This window comes from Lontra canadensis, unplaced genomic scaffold (assembly GCF_010015895.1).
Source record: "Lontra canadensis isolate GAN:19392208 unplaced genomic scaffold, GSC_riverotter_1.0 scaffold14, whole genome shotgun sequence".
Lineage (NCBI taxonomy): Eukaryota > Metazoa > Chordata > Mammalia > Carnivora > Mustelidae > Lontra > Lontra canadensis.
The window spans coordinates 5701430-5714648 of NW_022631008.1; the positions used below are offsets into that span (position 1 = coordinate 5701430).

At 38.0% G+C, this 13219-nt stretch overlaps 1 protein-coding gene across 1 annotated transcript; it reads left to right on the forward strand.

Annotated features, from left to right (window-relative positions):
- Positions 1 to 208: 208 nt before the first annotated feature.
- Positions 209 to 10616, forward strand: SMIM8 (small integral membrane protein 8). The gene is made up of 3 exons (XM_032858076.1): positions 209 to 301; positions 8009 to 8169; positions 10031 to 10616. The coding sequence occupies exons 2-3, from the start codon at positions 8035 to 8037 to the stop codon at positions 10187 to 10189; spliced, it is 294 nt and encodes a 97-aa protein (XP_032713967.1). The 5' UTR covers positions 209 to 301; positions 8009 to 8034; the 3' UTR covers positions 10190 to 10616.
- Positions 10617 to 13219: the final 2603 nt, after the last annotated feature.

A 13219-nucleotide genomic window follows, 5' to 3' on the forward strand; every position in this document is an offset into this window, starting at 1 on the left:
ACAAAACACAGACACACGAAAATCAAACGCTGGGAGGCTGAAAACTAAAAGTAAAGGGAGAAACTAAAAACGCCTCTTGGAAGCTCCCAACAGCTGAATCCGCGGGCGGCGCCACGACCTGGGAGCTAGAGGAGCGGTCAGAGGCCTGAGTCCAGCAACGCACGCGCCCCTGCGTTTGCAGCCTCCACGCTGTAGGGGCCGCTGTGGCAATGGACCTGATGGGCGCTCTGGGCGGCTCTGTCCTGCACGCGGAGAGGAGGTGGAGCTGAGAGGACGCGCAGGGTGGGTGACCTCGCAGCAGGTGAGGGGTGGAGGGTGATGGGCGACGGCGGGGGAACAGGGTGCGCTCCCCCCTCACCCCCACTGTCTGGTCCCTGGCGTTGGCGGGGGGGCCGTCCTGTGGGCGTCGCTTCCAGGTGCGTCGGGCCTGACGGCGTTCTCTCCAGCGCCCCGAACCGTCGCCACTCTGTGGGCGCCCTGAACCGTCTTTGGGATCCTTGGCCTCATAGAGCCCATTTCCCGGCCCTCACGTGCCAAGATTTCGGTGCTGGTCATGGGCAGCCTCACGTCAGGCCCCCTCCCACTTCCTGGACAGTTTCTTGGTGTCCCAGCTCACCAGAGGGAAGAGGTGTTGTGATTGTTTTCACCTGAAGTGCCTCTTTCCTTCTGTCACGTGTTCCCCCTTGCAGTTCCCCACCACAGTGTCTGGAACTTCATTGAGTGCAGTTTCTTTTTCTGGAGGCTTTAAATGCCTCTGTCTTTGAGTAATAGCCCGCTGTAGTGTAGGTACCACAGTATGGGGAGGGAAGTAGAAGACACTACTACCTCAGATTGTAACAGCCAATGTGAAAACCCTTCTCCCTTACTCAGGTACAGTAAATTCAAGAGATGGAAAGGCAACTTTTTAAACTTTTTTTTTTTTAAACATCAAAACAACAAATACAGAATCCATTTAAAAAATTTAAATGATTATAATTTTATGTTTCGTAATTCTGGTGATAACTTACCGATTTCAGAGTACAGTGGGGGGTGAAGCGGAATAGGGGTGGGCTGGAAATGGAGAGACCTGGGTTATCTCACTCTCATTGGCAAAGACAGTCTCTTTGGGTCTAGGTTTCTGTGTTTAAAAAAGGGAATTGGACTAGATGGTAAGCATGACAATAGCTGTCATTTATTGAACATCTGTTACATCCTTTAAAAAGTGTTGTTTCACTTTTCACTAGAACACAACTGTTCTATGCAATAGATAACATTACCCTTTTAGGTGGAAACTGAAGCCTGCAGAGGTTGTCACCTCTTCCAAGACCTCCAGCTTATACATAGCAAAATTGGAAGGAATTTGAGGCTATGCCAAATCCCCTGAAAACACAAAGCCGTCTGATTCTATCCCAAACTTGTTTATTCTAATTTAAATTCTTTTTGAAGTGCTCTGACTGCAAATAATTTTCTTAAGTATTAAGTATATACTTAAGAAAATGTGAAACTAAAATAACAAGTGTATTTTATATCTCCACTAAATAGAATTCTCTAAATCTTAAAAAAAAAGGGGGGGGGGGCTTTGATTATTGCTAAGGTTCGTTCTCACTAACATTCTCTAATTCTGATGATTTTGTTTTGACATCTTCTGTTGAGATGCTGACTTCAAAAATGAACATCTGAAGATTAAATTTTTCACTAAAGTAACTCATAGTCTTTTTATCTTGGTCTAATTTCCATGTACAACATTATATAGTCCTACCAGTGAATTGTTCAATATCAGTTGCCAAATACACTCTGATCATCTGCCTGAGCAAGAATTTTAGTAAGGGAGGGAAAATCATCCAAAAATGACCAGTTCTGACTGTCTAGGACTATGTTGTACAGGCTCACACATTGTGCATGAGTTCCAGGAGGGCACCATTCTCACTCACACTTTGAGGTATGAATGACACTCATGATGCTGTTGTGAGGCGGCATCTTTTCTCTCTGCTGCTTTCTTTTCCAATCACGTATTTCCTTCACAAGAGGATGGGCAGAAGAAAAAGATGAACTTTTTACTGGGGAGGGACATATGAAATAAATGCAGCTGAATTTAGATCCTTTTTATTTACGGGTAGGTATGAAAAATCTTACTGTTTTTAAAAAACGTATAAACGACAGTTTCATATCATTTGTGAGTAAGGGAACAAGAAATGAGTGATGGAAAAATGAAGAAATACAAGTAGAGGCTCCTGGATAGATTGCATCAGCCAGGGGTGGCCCCTTAGATACCTAATTTATTGAGTATTTTGCAAGTGGGCCTACACGCAGGCTAATCACCAAATTGCTTCACCAGCAGCGGTGCAATGCCAGGTTTCGGTCATCCCTGCCAGACTGTGTGTGTGTCTTTTTAACACAATAAATGAGGAGTTTTTTTTCCCTAGCTTAAAAGTAAACCTATCTTGAAAGCAAGTGTAAGTCGAGATTAGTATCATATGCAAACAAGTAAGCGCTTGCTACTTACAGTGGTAAACAGAGTGAGGGGAGAAGTTGGACAAAGTAATGGGAGGACAGGCAGTTCTAAGGGAAGTGTGCTAGATGTTAAATAGATGTTTTTGTCTAAGGTACAATGCATTTGAGTGGTGATGTCAGATTATTGCTCTGCTTTGATTTTATGATTAGTTCTGCAGCTTTTAAAAGTGGAATTTACATTAGCTCTGCACTTGAAAATAGCTTTATTTCTAGATTAAAAGTTTACTTTTGATGTAGATATTTGTTTTCCCCAAAAGTTTTGACAGTGAACACATCTGTGAACAAACAACTAAGTTTTTGCACTCTATGTACTTTATTTAGACAACCAACACAAGTTGAATTTCTGCTCCAGCCATATATCTGTAGCTCTGTGGGCCAGGCATGTGAAGAGATTCAAAAGAACTTTCTACACGAAAAGATTTTTTGTTGTATTGTTTCTTATAGTTGTATATAACACAATTTTTTTTCTTAATATTTATTTGACAGAGAGACACAGTGAACAGCAAGAGAGGGAACAGAAGCAGTGGGGAGTGGGAGAGGGAGAAGCAGGCTTCCCGCTGAGCAAGGAGCCCGATGCCGGGCTCAATCTCAGGACCCTGGGCTCATGATCTGAGGCGAAGGCAGCCACTTAATGCTTGAGCCACCCAGGTGCCCCATATGTAACAAATTTTCGGCTACTAAAGCCCTTTTTGTACTCAATAATCTATATTTTTTTATTTAAAATATAGAATGATGTTAAGATTTCTTTGTTCAATAGATTATATAAACAAATTCATGCAATTTTGGGGAGAACTGCTATAACCTCCCAGTGACCGTGACTGTGACTTATTAACATGCAGCAATAGGGTGCATGTTAGTTGCACCCTATTAGTTAGTTAGTTAGGGTTGCTTAGTCAGTTGAACATCCGACTCTTGATTTCAGCTCAGGTCATGATCTCGGGGTTGTGGGACTGAACCCTGAGTCAGGCTCTATGCTCAGTGAAGAGTCTGTTTGTGCCTCTCCTTCTGATCCTCCTCCCGCCCCTTCTCTCTTTCTCTCTCAAATAAATAAAATCTTAAAAAAAAAAAAAAAGAAAACAGCAATAAAATTGAACTGTCTTATGCCATATCTGGTAAAAGACTGATATATAATGGAAAATGTTACTTATATACTTTGCAGAAAGTATACTTTCCATCCACAAATGATGGAAATTGTGGTATATGAAATCTTTTAAAATATAGTGTGGTAGGTAATCCCTTAATTTGTAAATGTCCCTTTAATAAACATTTCTGCTAGCTTCCAGTTCAGGTGTTCTTTGTCATTTCTGGTAAAAAGTTTACAATAAATAGTGTATTATTAGGTGAATATGGATGTCTGGAGATAGCAGTATAATAAGTACTGCCTTGGTTATTTACTTCCTTCATTCATTACAAAGAAAACATAGGTTCTGCTAAGGAAAAGAGGAGACCAAGGAATCTTGCAAATAAAATTAAGTCATTACAGGGACGCCTTATATGTCAGTTTTATGTTCAATTCTTGATCTCAGCTCAGGTCTTGATCTCAGGGTTATGAGTTCAAGCCCCAAGTTGGGCTCCCCACATTGGGGGTTGGGCTCCTTGCATTGGGCTTCCTCCTGGGTGTGGAGCCTACTTTAAAAAAAAAAAAAAAATTAAGTCATTACAATTCATGTTAGAACACTCTTTTTTTAAAAAAAATATTTTATTTATTTATTTATTTGACACAGAGAGAGAGAGATCATAAGTAGGCAGAGAGGCAGGCAGAGAGAGTGGGGGAAGCAGGCTCCCTGCTGAGCAGAGAGCCCAATTCAGGACTTGGGATCCAGGGTCCTGGGATCATGACCTAAGCCGAAGGCAGAGGCTTTGACCCACTGAGCCACCCAGGCGTCCCATGTTAGAACACTCTTAATCCATACTTTTTACAGACATTTCATATAGGTTGAATTTCAACATTGAAGATCCCTTTGATTTGATTTAAAAAATTTTTTTGCAATCCTTTGATTGTAAAATAGTGAAATGTCTCTTTCTCCCTCTCTTGTTTTTGGATTTGAGGTAAGGATTGCATTAACCATCCTCAATTCTTGGTACATTTTTATCAGCACAGAATGTAAGTGGTTAACGGTGGTCTGAGGACCCTTCTGTGCTTTACAGTGTGTGCCCTCTGTACCCACCTTCCCCGTTACTTTGTTTTTCTTCCCAGTGAACAATTTTAAACCGTAGTCTACTGGATATCTTTGTTTTAATTACATGCAGCAGTTTCTCAATAATTGAAGGAAAATGCCACTTTGTCAGTTTATGGTTAGAATGAATGACCTTTGTGTATTTGCTTTTTCAGGCCTTCCTAGTATTTTTATCTAATGCCCCAGTTTCAATTAGCAGTATACTGAGGCTGTGATTTAGTCTTAAAGTGGCTGTTGTGTTAACTATTTCCTGCCTCACACTTCTTTTAATGGGCAGAGCTGATTTGTATTCTATAATGTTGCTTCCACTTAAATGATTGCTTCTTTTTAAATTTTCTTTCCCAGTGTTACAGTTAATCATGTTATTAACTTAAGTAGAAACATTACTGGAACTTAGCTTAGGCATCTGGTGACCAGCATTTGTTACTTAAATTCCAAATGCATTAGTGGTACATTCCATCTACCCTGCTCTCATGGCTGAGAGAGAAAGATGAAATACCAGCAGTTTTCATAGAATGAAATGAAAGCAATAGGAGTAGGTTGTTGCCATAAGTAAGGAGGAGTAGCAAAGGAATTTACCATCCCTTCCCCATTTTGTTGACATTTGGGAAAGATTAGGCCGTAGATGAAGAGGAAGTTAAAGTATTATTCAATAGATTATATAAATCAATAGATTATATAAAAGGGATTCTGGGCCTAAAGCAGAAGCAAATGCCGGGTCCCTATTAAAGCTATTTTTTTGTGTGATATCAAGAAGTTAGTTTAGGACGGGGCACCTGGCTGGCTCAGACAGAAGAGCAGGCAACTCTTGATCTTAGGGTTTTAAGTTTGAGCCCCATGTTGGGTATAGAGATTACTTAAATTACTTAAAATAAATAAGCTTAAAATTTTTTTTTTAAAGTTAGTGCAGGACACAGGCATATAAGTAGACCTCTTGGTCAGCAGAAAGCAGTATATTTTTTGCCAGGCTTGGCCATGATGAGTTTCAAGCTAGTGTATTCTGGCTGAACAAATTTCAGGCATCTTACGGAATTGTTTCATAAGTTGTCTGTAGTGGAAAAAACAAAACAAAACAAAATAAAAAACAGTGTCCTAGTGGAGAAAATGAGTAACTTGCATACAGGAGAAATTTAAAAAAACAATTGCTAGTTACAGTTTGAATGATGTTTGAAATGCTGATGATTTGTGTTTTATGAGTTGCTACGTCATATACCTCATGGCCAAGGTGGACTTTGCAGAAGAAGTAAACAAAGCTAGATGATTGCTGTATTCTGCTGTAACACATCTTGGATGGAAACGTGAGACTACTTGTCATTGGCAAGTCGGTTTATCCTCAGTGCTTCAGAAATGCTCATTTGCTCCCCTGTGATTACAAAGCCAGCACACGCATCTGAAGGATGAGAGGTTTATTTAATGAATGTCCAGGAAACGCTGGCAAGAGAATGGAAGGAGCAAAATGCCATATCCTCCTGCTGGTAGACAGTTGCTCTGCCTACAACATACTCCTATGCTTGGATCAGGCATGTGTTGAGTTTTTCCCATTGAATTGCATGGAGCCATTCTAAAGCTGTTAGATGGGGGTATAATTTTCACAGTGAAAGCACAGTGCTGAAACAACTCTTTCTAAATTTAAGTGGTGAAGAGAATACAGAAAATGTGATTGCTGAGATCTGGTGGTCTGTAGAAGCCATCCACATAGTGAAATTTTGGCAGAAAGCAGGTATGATTGCTGTGGAACCCCTGAGGTCAACCTGGAAGACTGCAAACCAAGGGTGGTATTTGAAATACTCTGGTACTTAATTGCCAACTCTCTAAGTCTCCCAAACCAGTTTGATTTTAAAGGCTTTGTGGCTAGAGATAGTAGATGAACTATTTTCCAAGAGTTAGCAAATCTGAAAGTTGCTATAGGAGTGCTAACTAATGTCAGACTGGAGCCAGAAAGTGATGATGATGATGATATTGATAATGACAGTGGCAACCGTAACCTCTGGTGGATGATGGAACAGGGAACAGAACATTTCAGAAGCCCTGGCAAGTATAGGGAGCATTGAGAATCCTTTCCCTTCGAGTAAGTGTTTCTGACAAGGTGTTTATCCAACTAAGTGGTATAAATGAAGTAATCACTTCAACAAAAAACAGTTTTGAAAAAAAAAACAGCAACAACTCCTGGAGTGCCTGGGTGCTCAGTTGGTTAAGCATCTGCCTTCGGTTCAGGTCATCATCTCAGGGTTCTGGGATCGAGCCCCTTGTCCGGCTCCCTGCTCAAAGGAGAGTCTACTTCGCCCTCTGCCTCTCTCCTCCCACTCATGCTCTCGATCTCTCTCTTTCAAATAAATAAAATCTTTTTTTTTTAAGAAAATAGAAAAAAAACTGAACTCCTAATTTTCTCCATAATTAATAAAGGCACAAAAATATTGCTTTTATAAAGTCAATTAAATGGAAGACTTGAAGAATTTTTACATGAACAAAGCCCCAAAGAATGTTTGAATGTGAATGTTTGACTCTTGTTTTATAACATTTACCGTATGGTAGGGTTACAGCATTTCCCCAGAGAATTTTATTAATATTGTCATAATTTCAGCCTTTGGAAGCTCTCTTTGCTACCTTTTCCCTTCCAACTCTCCCTCACCCCTCCCCAGCATTAGATGGCAGGAATGATAAGAATAAGCTTTTGCCTAATGGTATCTAGAAGAGAATATTCACAAAATGTTGACACTCCAGCTGGGAGAACTGGAAGCAAAAAGACACAGAGTTAGAGTGATTAAGAGGAAAAAAAGGATATTCAGATGAGAAGATAGCAGAGCAGTCCTTCCCAGAGAGTTGCTGACACACAACGAGGAGTGAAAGTAACTACCTGCCCTTACTGCTTGGTACTCATGCTTGGGTAGGCCAGCAGATGCTTAGCACAGGCCAGGGGGGAAGCTGTGGGAGAAACTGAGGAATGCTAGCAGCCCTTCAGCTGTTTCAAGGTGAGCAATAGTGAAAATGGGAGGAAATAAAGAAGGGTATGAATTACTCCCTGCCCCCTCCTTCCCTTCGTACCCCTTTCATATAACAAGTACAAGGTGACTCAGACCAAGGCTTCCGTGAAAGTAGTAAAACAACTTTTTCCCATTTCACCAGTTTGTTCTAAGAGGTGAAATATTAAATAACTGTTTTATCAAACAAAATTTAAAGCACCGTTTACAAAGTACATGTTATACAAAGTAATAAAATAATTGGCAATCACTTTGCATATAACTGGACTGGGATTCAAGAAAATGAGTACAGAATGATTTTTTAAAGAACATTATAAAAAATGGTCATGAAGGGGAAAAAAAGGTCTCTTATCTTATTTTTAGGTAATAAATCATCATTAGTCAAGAAGATGTCTTCAGCACCGGAGTCTCCTGGCTTTAAAGAGGAACCATCCAAAGAGAAAGACTTTAGAAACCCAGGGCTCAGAGGGGTCCGAACAACAACCTTATTTCGAGCTGTGAATCCAGAGCTCTTCATTAAACCTGTAAGAAATATATCCAGGATAAGTCATTATGTTCAGTTTAACTAGGCTATCAGAAATAGAAAGTTTTTATTTTATCATGAAATAGCAAGTTTTAATTTTATCATGAAAATTTTGTGTTGACTAGTAAGAGCTCACTGAATAAAAGCAGGTGGAAGGAAAACTTTAAATGCTATTTCTCTAAATACACATATAAAGCTAATTATTTTAAGGGTATTTGAGAACTTTAACAGTATAGTTGCACATTAAAAGATCAACTTCTCAAATTCCTATTTAAAATTTTATTTTAATGGTTGCACTAATTTGAAATATTTTTTGCACTAAAGAAATATTTGTTGTTTGATCAGGTATTATTGAGTAAATAAGATCTTCCATTGAAACAAAACAAAATGAATATCTGATCATTCTTACTACAATTCCAGCTTTAATTGTATTATTTTTACTTAAGGGATATTGCAAATATCATGAAAAGTTTTAAACATACAATGTAAGGGAGTTAGCTAATCATTTATATTCTTGTTGCAAATTATTGAATATATTTGACCAGTTTTATTTTTACATAAATAGGAATTTATGTAAAAATAAATGTAAATAAAATCAAATATTATATAATATACTTAAATATATTGAATTTGGTTAGAATATTAATAACATAGTTGCCAATGTAAACTGTTTTAAAGTTAAATAGGTCAGTTTAACAATCAGATCATTAAGTCAAGGTAGAATTTTGTAAAACCTTTGAACAAATGTGTTATTTTAATTGCCAAGTGCGTTTCAAGAGTTGTAGATTTAAACCTCTTTGAGCTTATGGTTCTTCTTATGTGTACATCCAAGTGGAAAAGTTTGACCTTTATTCTTTTGATTAAGATTTGAAATAGTAATACAACAGATGTGACAGAAGCAGAGAATACTAATTTAAACTTGTATCACTACTGTGCACTCACACTGATCTTAAGAAACGTTAATTTGTTGAGTGTGAACACAAAAAGGAAGATTTGAGTTACACTCTTGACAGGACAAAACATTTCTGCGGAGTCGTAAACATCTTTTCCTATTTTTTTTTTCCAATTTCAAAGTTACATCACTTTGTCTCTTAGGGTCTTGGATTTTTTTTTTTTAATTTTATTTTTTATAAATATATATTTTTATCCCCAGGGGTACAGGTCTGTGAATCGCCAGGTTTACACATTTCACAGCACTCACCATAGCATGTACCCTCCCCAATGTCTTAGGGTCTTGGATTTTTCAGCAGTTAATCAAGATTATTATAACAACATAGTATCTGCCCCAATCACTAAATTTCTTGAGGTTATAGAGTAGGTTCCCAGAGAAGAGTGTATACATTGTCATTTTTACTGCACTAAATATATGACGTGAAAATGAAGGGCTTTTTGTTAGTTATCCATGAACTTAGGCAAGAGGAATAGCATATATACTTCATTCCTCACTTCCTAACAAGATTAAGTAATTGAAGGTTTGCCAGTGGAAAGCTTGGGTTGAGGCACGTTAAGCAACTTCTTCATGTCACCCAGATAACAGTGAAAACTCTGAGCACCAGACTCATTTCTGTGCTTCATTTCCCTAGCCTCTCTCCCAGACACCACCATCCTGAAGGTGGAGGCCTGAGATCAGGCTGTACACAGGAGAAAGACTGGAGAGGAGAGCAGGAGTCTTTTCTAATCTCTGAATTATCAGGAGCTAAATTGATTGGATAAGGAACTGGGTAAATTGTTATAAGGGAAAAGACCATAGCAGTGCTAGTGTGGTAATAAAGACTTGGTATGTCAAGAGGAAAGTGCAACGGATTTGGGTCTCCTCAAATTATTAGTCTTAATGAAGATTTATCATTTTTCTTCTTTGGCAGAACAAACCTGTAATGGCTTTCGGATTGATAACCCTTTCACTTTGCGTGGCGTATATTGGTTATCTACATGCAACACAAGAGAATACCAAGGACCTCTATGAAGCTGTTGATAGTGAGGGACACAGTTACATGAGGAGGAGAACATCGAAATGGGATTAATAGTGCTGGATACTGCAGATGGAACTTCATAAAAGTCTCTGAAATCTTTGAAGGAGAGACTGTGAGTGCATAGTATCAGCTTCTTGTTCTAGAACGTGTTGATGAGGAAAGAAGGTAGCAGTTGCAGCCAGGCCTTAAGGCTGTATTCCTTACCTCATTCTTTTTCCATAGAGGGAGCTTCTCAATATTGTTCTTTTATTAAGTCCTCGTATCAAAGTGCCAGGAGAATGGAAGTCGTTTTGTTAATTATTAAGTTCTGTATAATAAAAGTACCCAGTGCTGTCAGATTTGCAGGGTATTTTTAATATTTTAAGGTGAATTGTGTATTTGCAACTGCTGTGAGGGTTTTGTTTTGCTATTTGCAAAGGCAATGATCATTTTCTTCCTGGCACAGAACCCGTCTGTATTTATGAAAAAGAAAGAAAAATTGTAAATTATTGTAAAGCCTGTAGTCCACATTCAAGACAGATTAATTTTTACAGAGTCAGAGATGACTCAAATATTTTGGCATTCTATTTCAGCTATTTTTGGTACAGAATTTTATTTCTTTTGAAAAGGTAGTCCCATTCAACTACTAACATGAGTAAATGGGAGAATAATCCAATGAAATTGGAGTTTTTCTTTGAAAAAGAAAGTATAGTATACTGAGATATGTTTTTATTTGATTACAACCAAATGTTACCTATTTTAGTTTTTATAAATTAATGTTACAATGATACTAAAAACATAAAACCAAATTTGCTTATGGTTATTTTAAAACTAGAACTATTCAACAGATAAGAAGAGGAGGTCTTCTTACTCTCCTGAGTTTACCTTATATAATTTAAATTTTTCTGACAAGGGTTTTGGACATGTTTCATTTATAGATTTTTACCCTATTTTCCAAATCCCTGTAATTGGGGGGTCAGTAATAAATGTCACTTATGAAATTTTTTTTCACTTATTATTACCAAGTAACAATAACTGCATTGACAGAGTTTGTCATCATAGTATGAGCTACTATGATGACAAATAATACTTTATTGTAGTTTTGTAAGATATGTGAAAATGTAATTATGTCTTATTTATAGATATTAAAGAGCTTACCTAGTTATCTATATGCAACTAAATCAAATCTTTATTCCGGAGCCCTAAATATTTCTTTGCTACGTCTCTCTATATAGTACAGTTCATCAGTTTAAAATGCACTTAAGTGGTATAAAATGCCTTTTAATTTAAAGTATTATCTTTTGCTTTTGGTTTCCCTGTGTACTTTGGCTGTTAATCTAGAATTTTTCTATTTTCAGCTTACGCATGTAATGTCATACCATTATCTTTTAGAGTTCCTCTATTACTCAACAAAATAAGTTGATATTTGGTGGGGAGATAGTAGTTAGGTGAACTCTCAAGAGACCAACGCAGCAGCGAAGTGCAGTGGAAAATGCACAGAGCAACCTTAAGCCATGTGACATCTATGTATGTGAACACATACATACTCGTGTCATTTCTGATATATAGACTTTTATCAGCTCTTCTTATCAAACTTGCTTGTCTTTCAGGGGTGACTGTTTGGCATGAGAAGAATATGTGTTAAAATCTAGCTTCTGCACTGACCAGTTGTGTGCCTTAGACTGTACACTTAGCCTCTGAGTCTGTTTCCTTATAAGGATGTTAGGGATCCTATATTAAATAGGATTGTGTCATTGTTTTTGGTTATTGGGAAATAAACATAAGAAAATTTGATTTTATGTTTATAATATTGTTGTGACACTGATTTACAAAAACTAGATAACATTTGGTTGTAATCAAATAAAAACATCAAACCTCAGTATAATATACTTTTTTTTCCCCCAAGGAAAAACTCCAATTGCATTGGGTTATTCTCTCATAGATAATCCCTATCTTGCAGGTTGGTTATGAGGCTACAATGAAATATTTGTTGACATTTATGCAGTGGATCAGTAAGGTGCACAGCTATGAAAAATAACGGGAGGGAACAATCACACTGAATTTTAGGAGCAAGTAATCTAACTATGATACTTTTTTATAGGGTGGTTACAAGTTACACATGGCACAGGCCATGTGTACACACGGTGTCAAAGGCTGCCTGACTGTGTATTGAGGTTCTCATTCATTCTCTAGGGGAAAATGCCACTTTGACACAGTCACTTGTGTCTAAGAAGGGGATGGTCTGGGCATGAGATGTACAGCATTTTGGAGTCAGGGTTCATGTAAAAGGAAGGTCTTTCAGTGTGGGAATCTGGTTGAGATTGGCAAACTCAGTAACATAATAGATTAGGTCTTGAAGCAAGTCTTGGTAAGTAAACTGTTAAAAAGTGGTAAGTGACTTTTTTGCCCAGGGAAGTAGTCTGTTCTGAAAGAAGAGCTATTTGCCCAGAGGAGCAAGCTGTTCAGTTGATAAATTGGTTTTCAAGCCATTTCCTGAATAAACAGTGTTGTTATTGATTGGTTTGTAGCCTGATCCTCCACAGGGTGACCAATCTCCTAGTTTTTCAGGCATGGAGGTGGTTCTTGGGATGCAGGACTTTCCATTTTAAAACAAGGACACCAAATTACTTAACTATGTGATTTTAAAAACCAGGCTTATTAATTTTGAGTGCTGACTAAAGGAAAGTAATTTTTCCTTTAAGACACTGTGATGTTTCCCCATCTTATCTTCATGACACCAAAACGTCACATTTATAGATAACCTGAAAAAAAATTAAGTTCTCTCCTTTGCTGGCCTAAAAGAAATCAATTCTTTAAATAAACCATTTTTTTTAAACTTAAAAAGTTGCATTTTCTTCCTTTCTTTTTTTTTTTTTTAAAGATTTTATTTATTTATTTGACAGAGATCACAAGTAGGCAGAGAAGCAGGCAGAGAGAGAGGAGGAAGCAGGCTCCCCACTGAGCAGAGGCCCGATGTGGGGCTCCATCCCAGGACCCTGGGATCATGACCTGAGCTGAAGGCAGAGGCTTTAACCCACTGAACCACCCAGGCACCCCTAAATAAACCATTTAAAAGAAAGTATAGAAAGGAAGGAAGGAAAG

Excerpts from the sequence above, each read along its gene's own strand:
- SMIM8 (XM_032858076.1), top strand. The coding sequence starts at position 8,035 with ATGTCTTCAGCACCGGAGTCTCCTGGCTTTAAAGAGGAACCATCCAAA. Across the intron at positions 8,170-10,030 it reads CAGAGCTCTTCATTAAACCT|AACAAACCTGTAATGGCTTT; the intron begins GTAAGAAATATA and ends CTTCTTTGGCAG.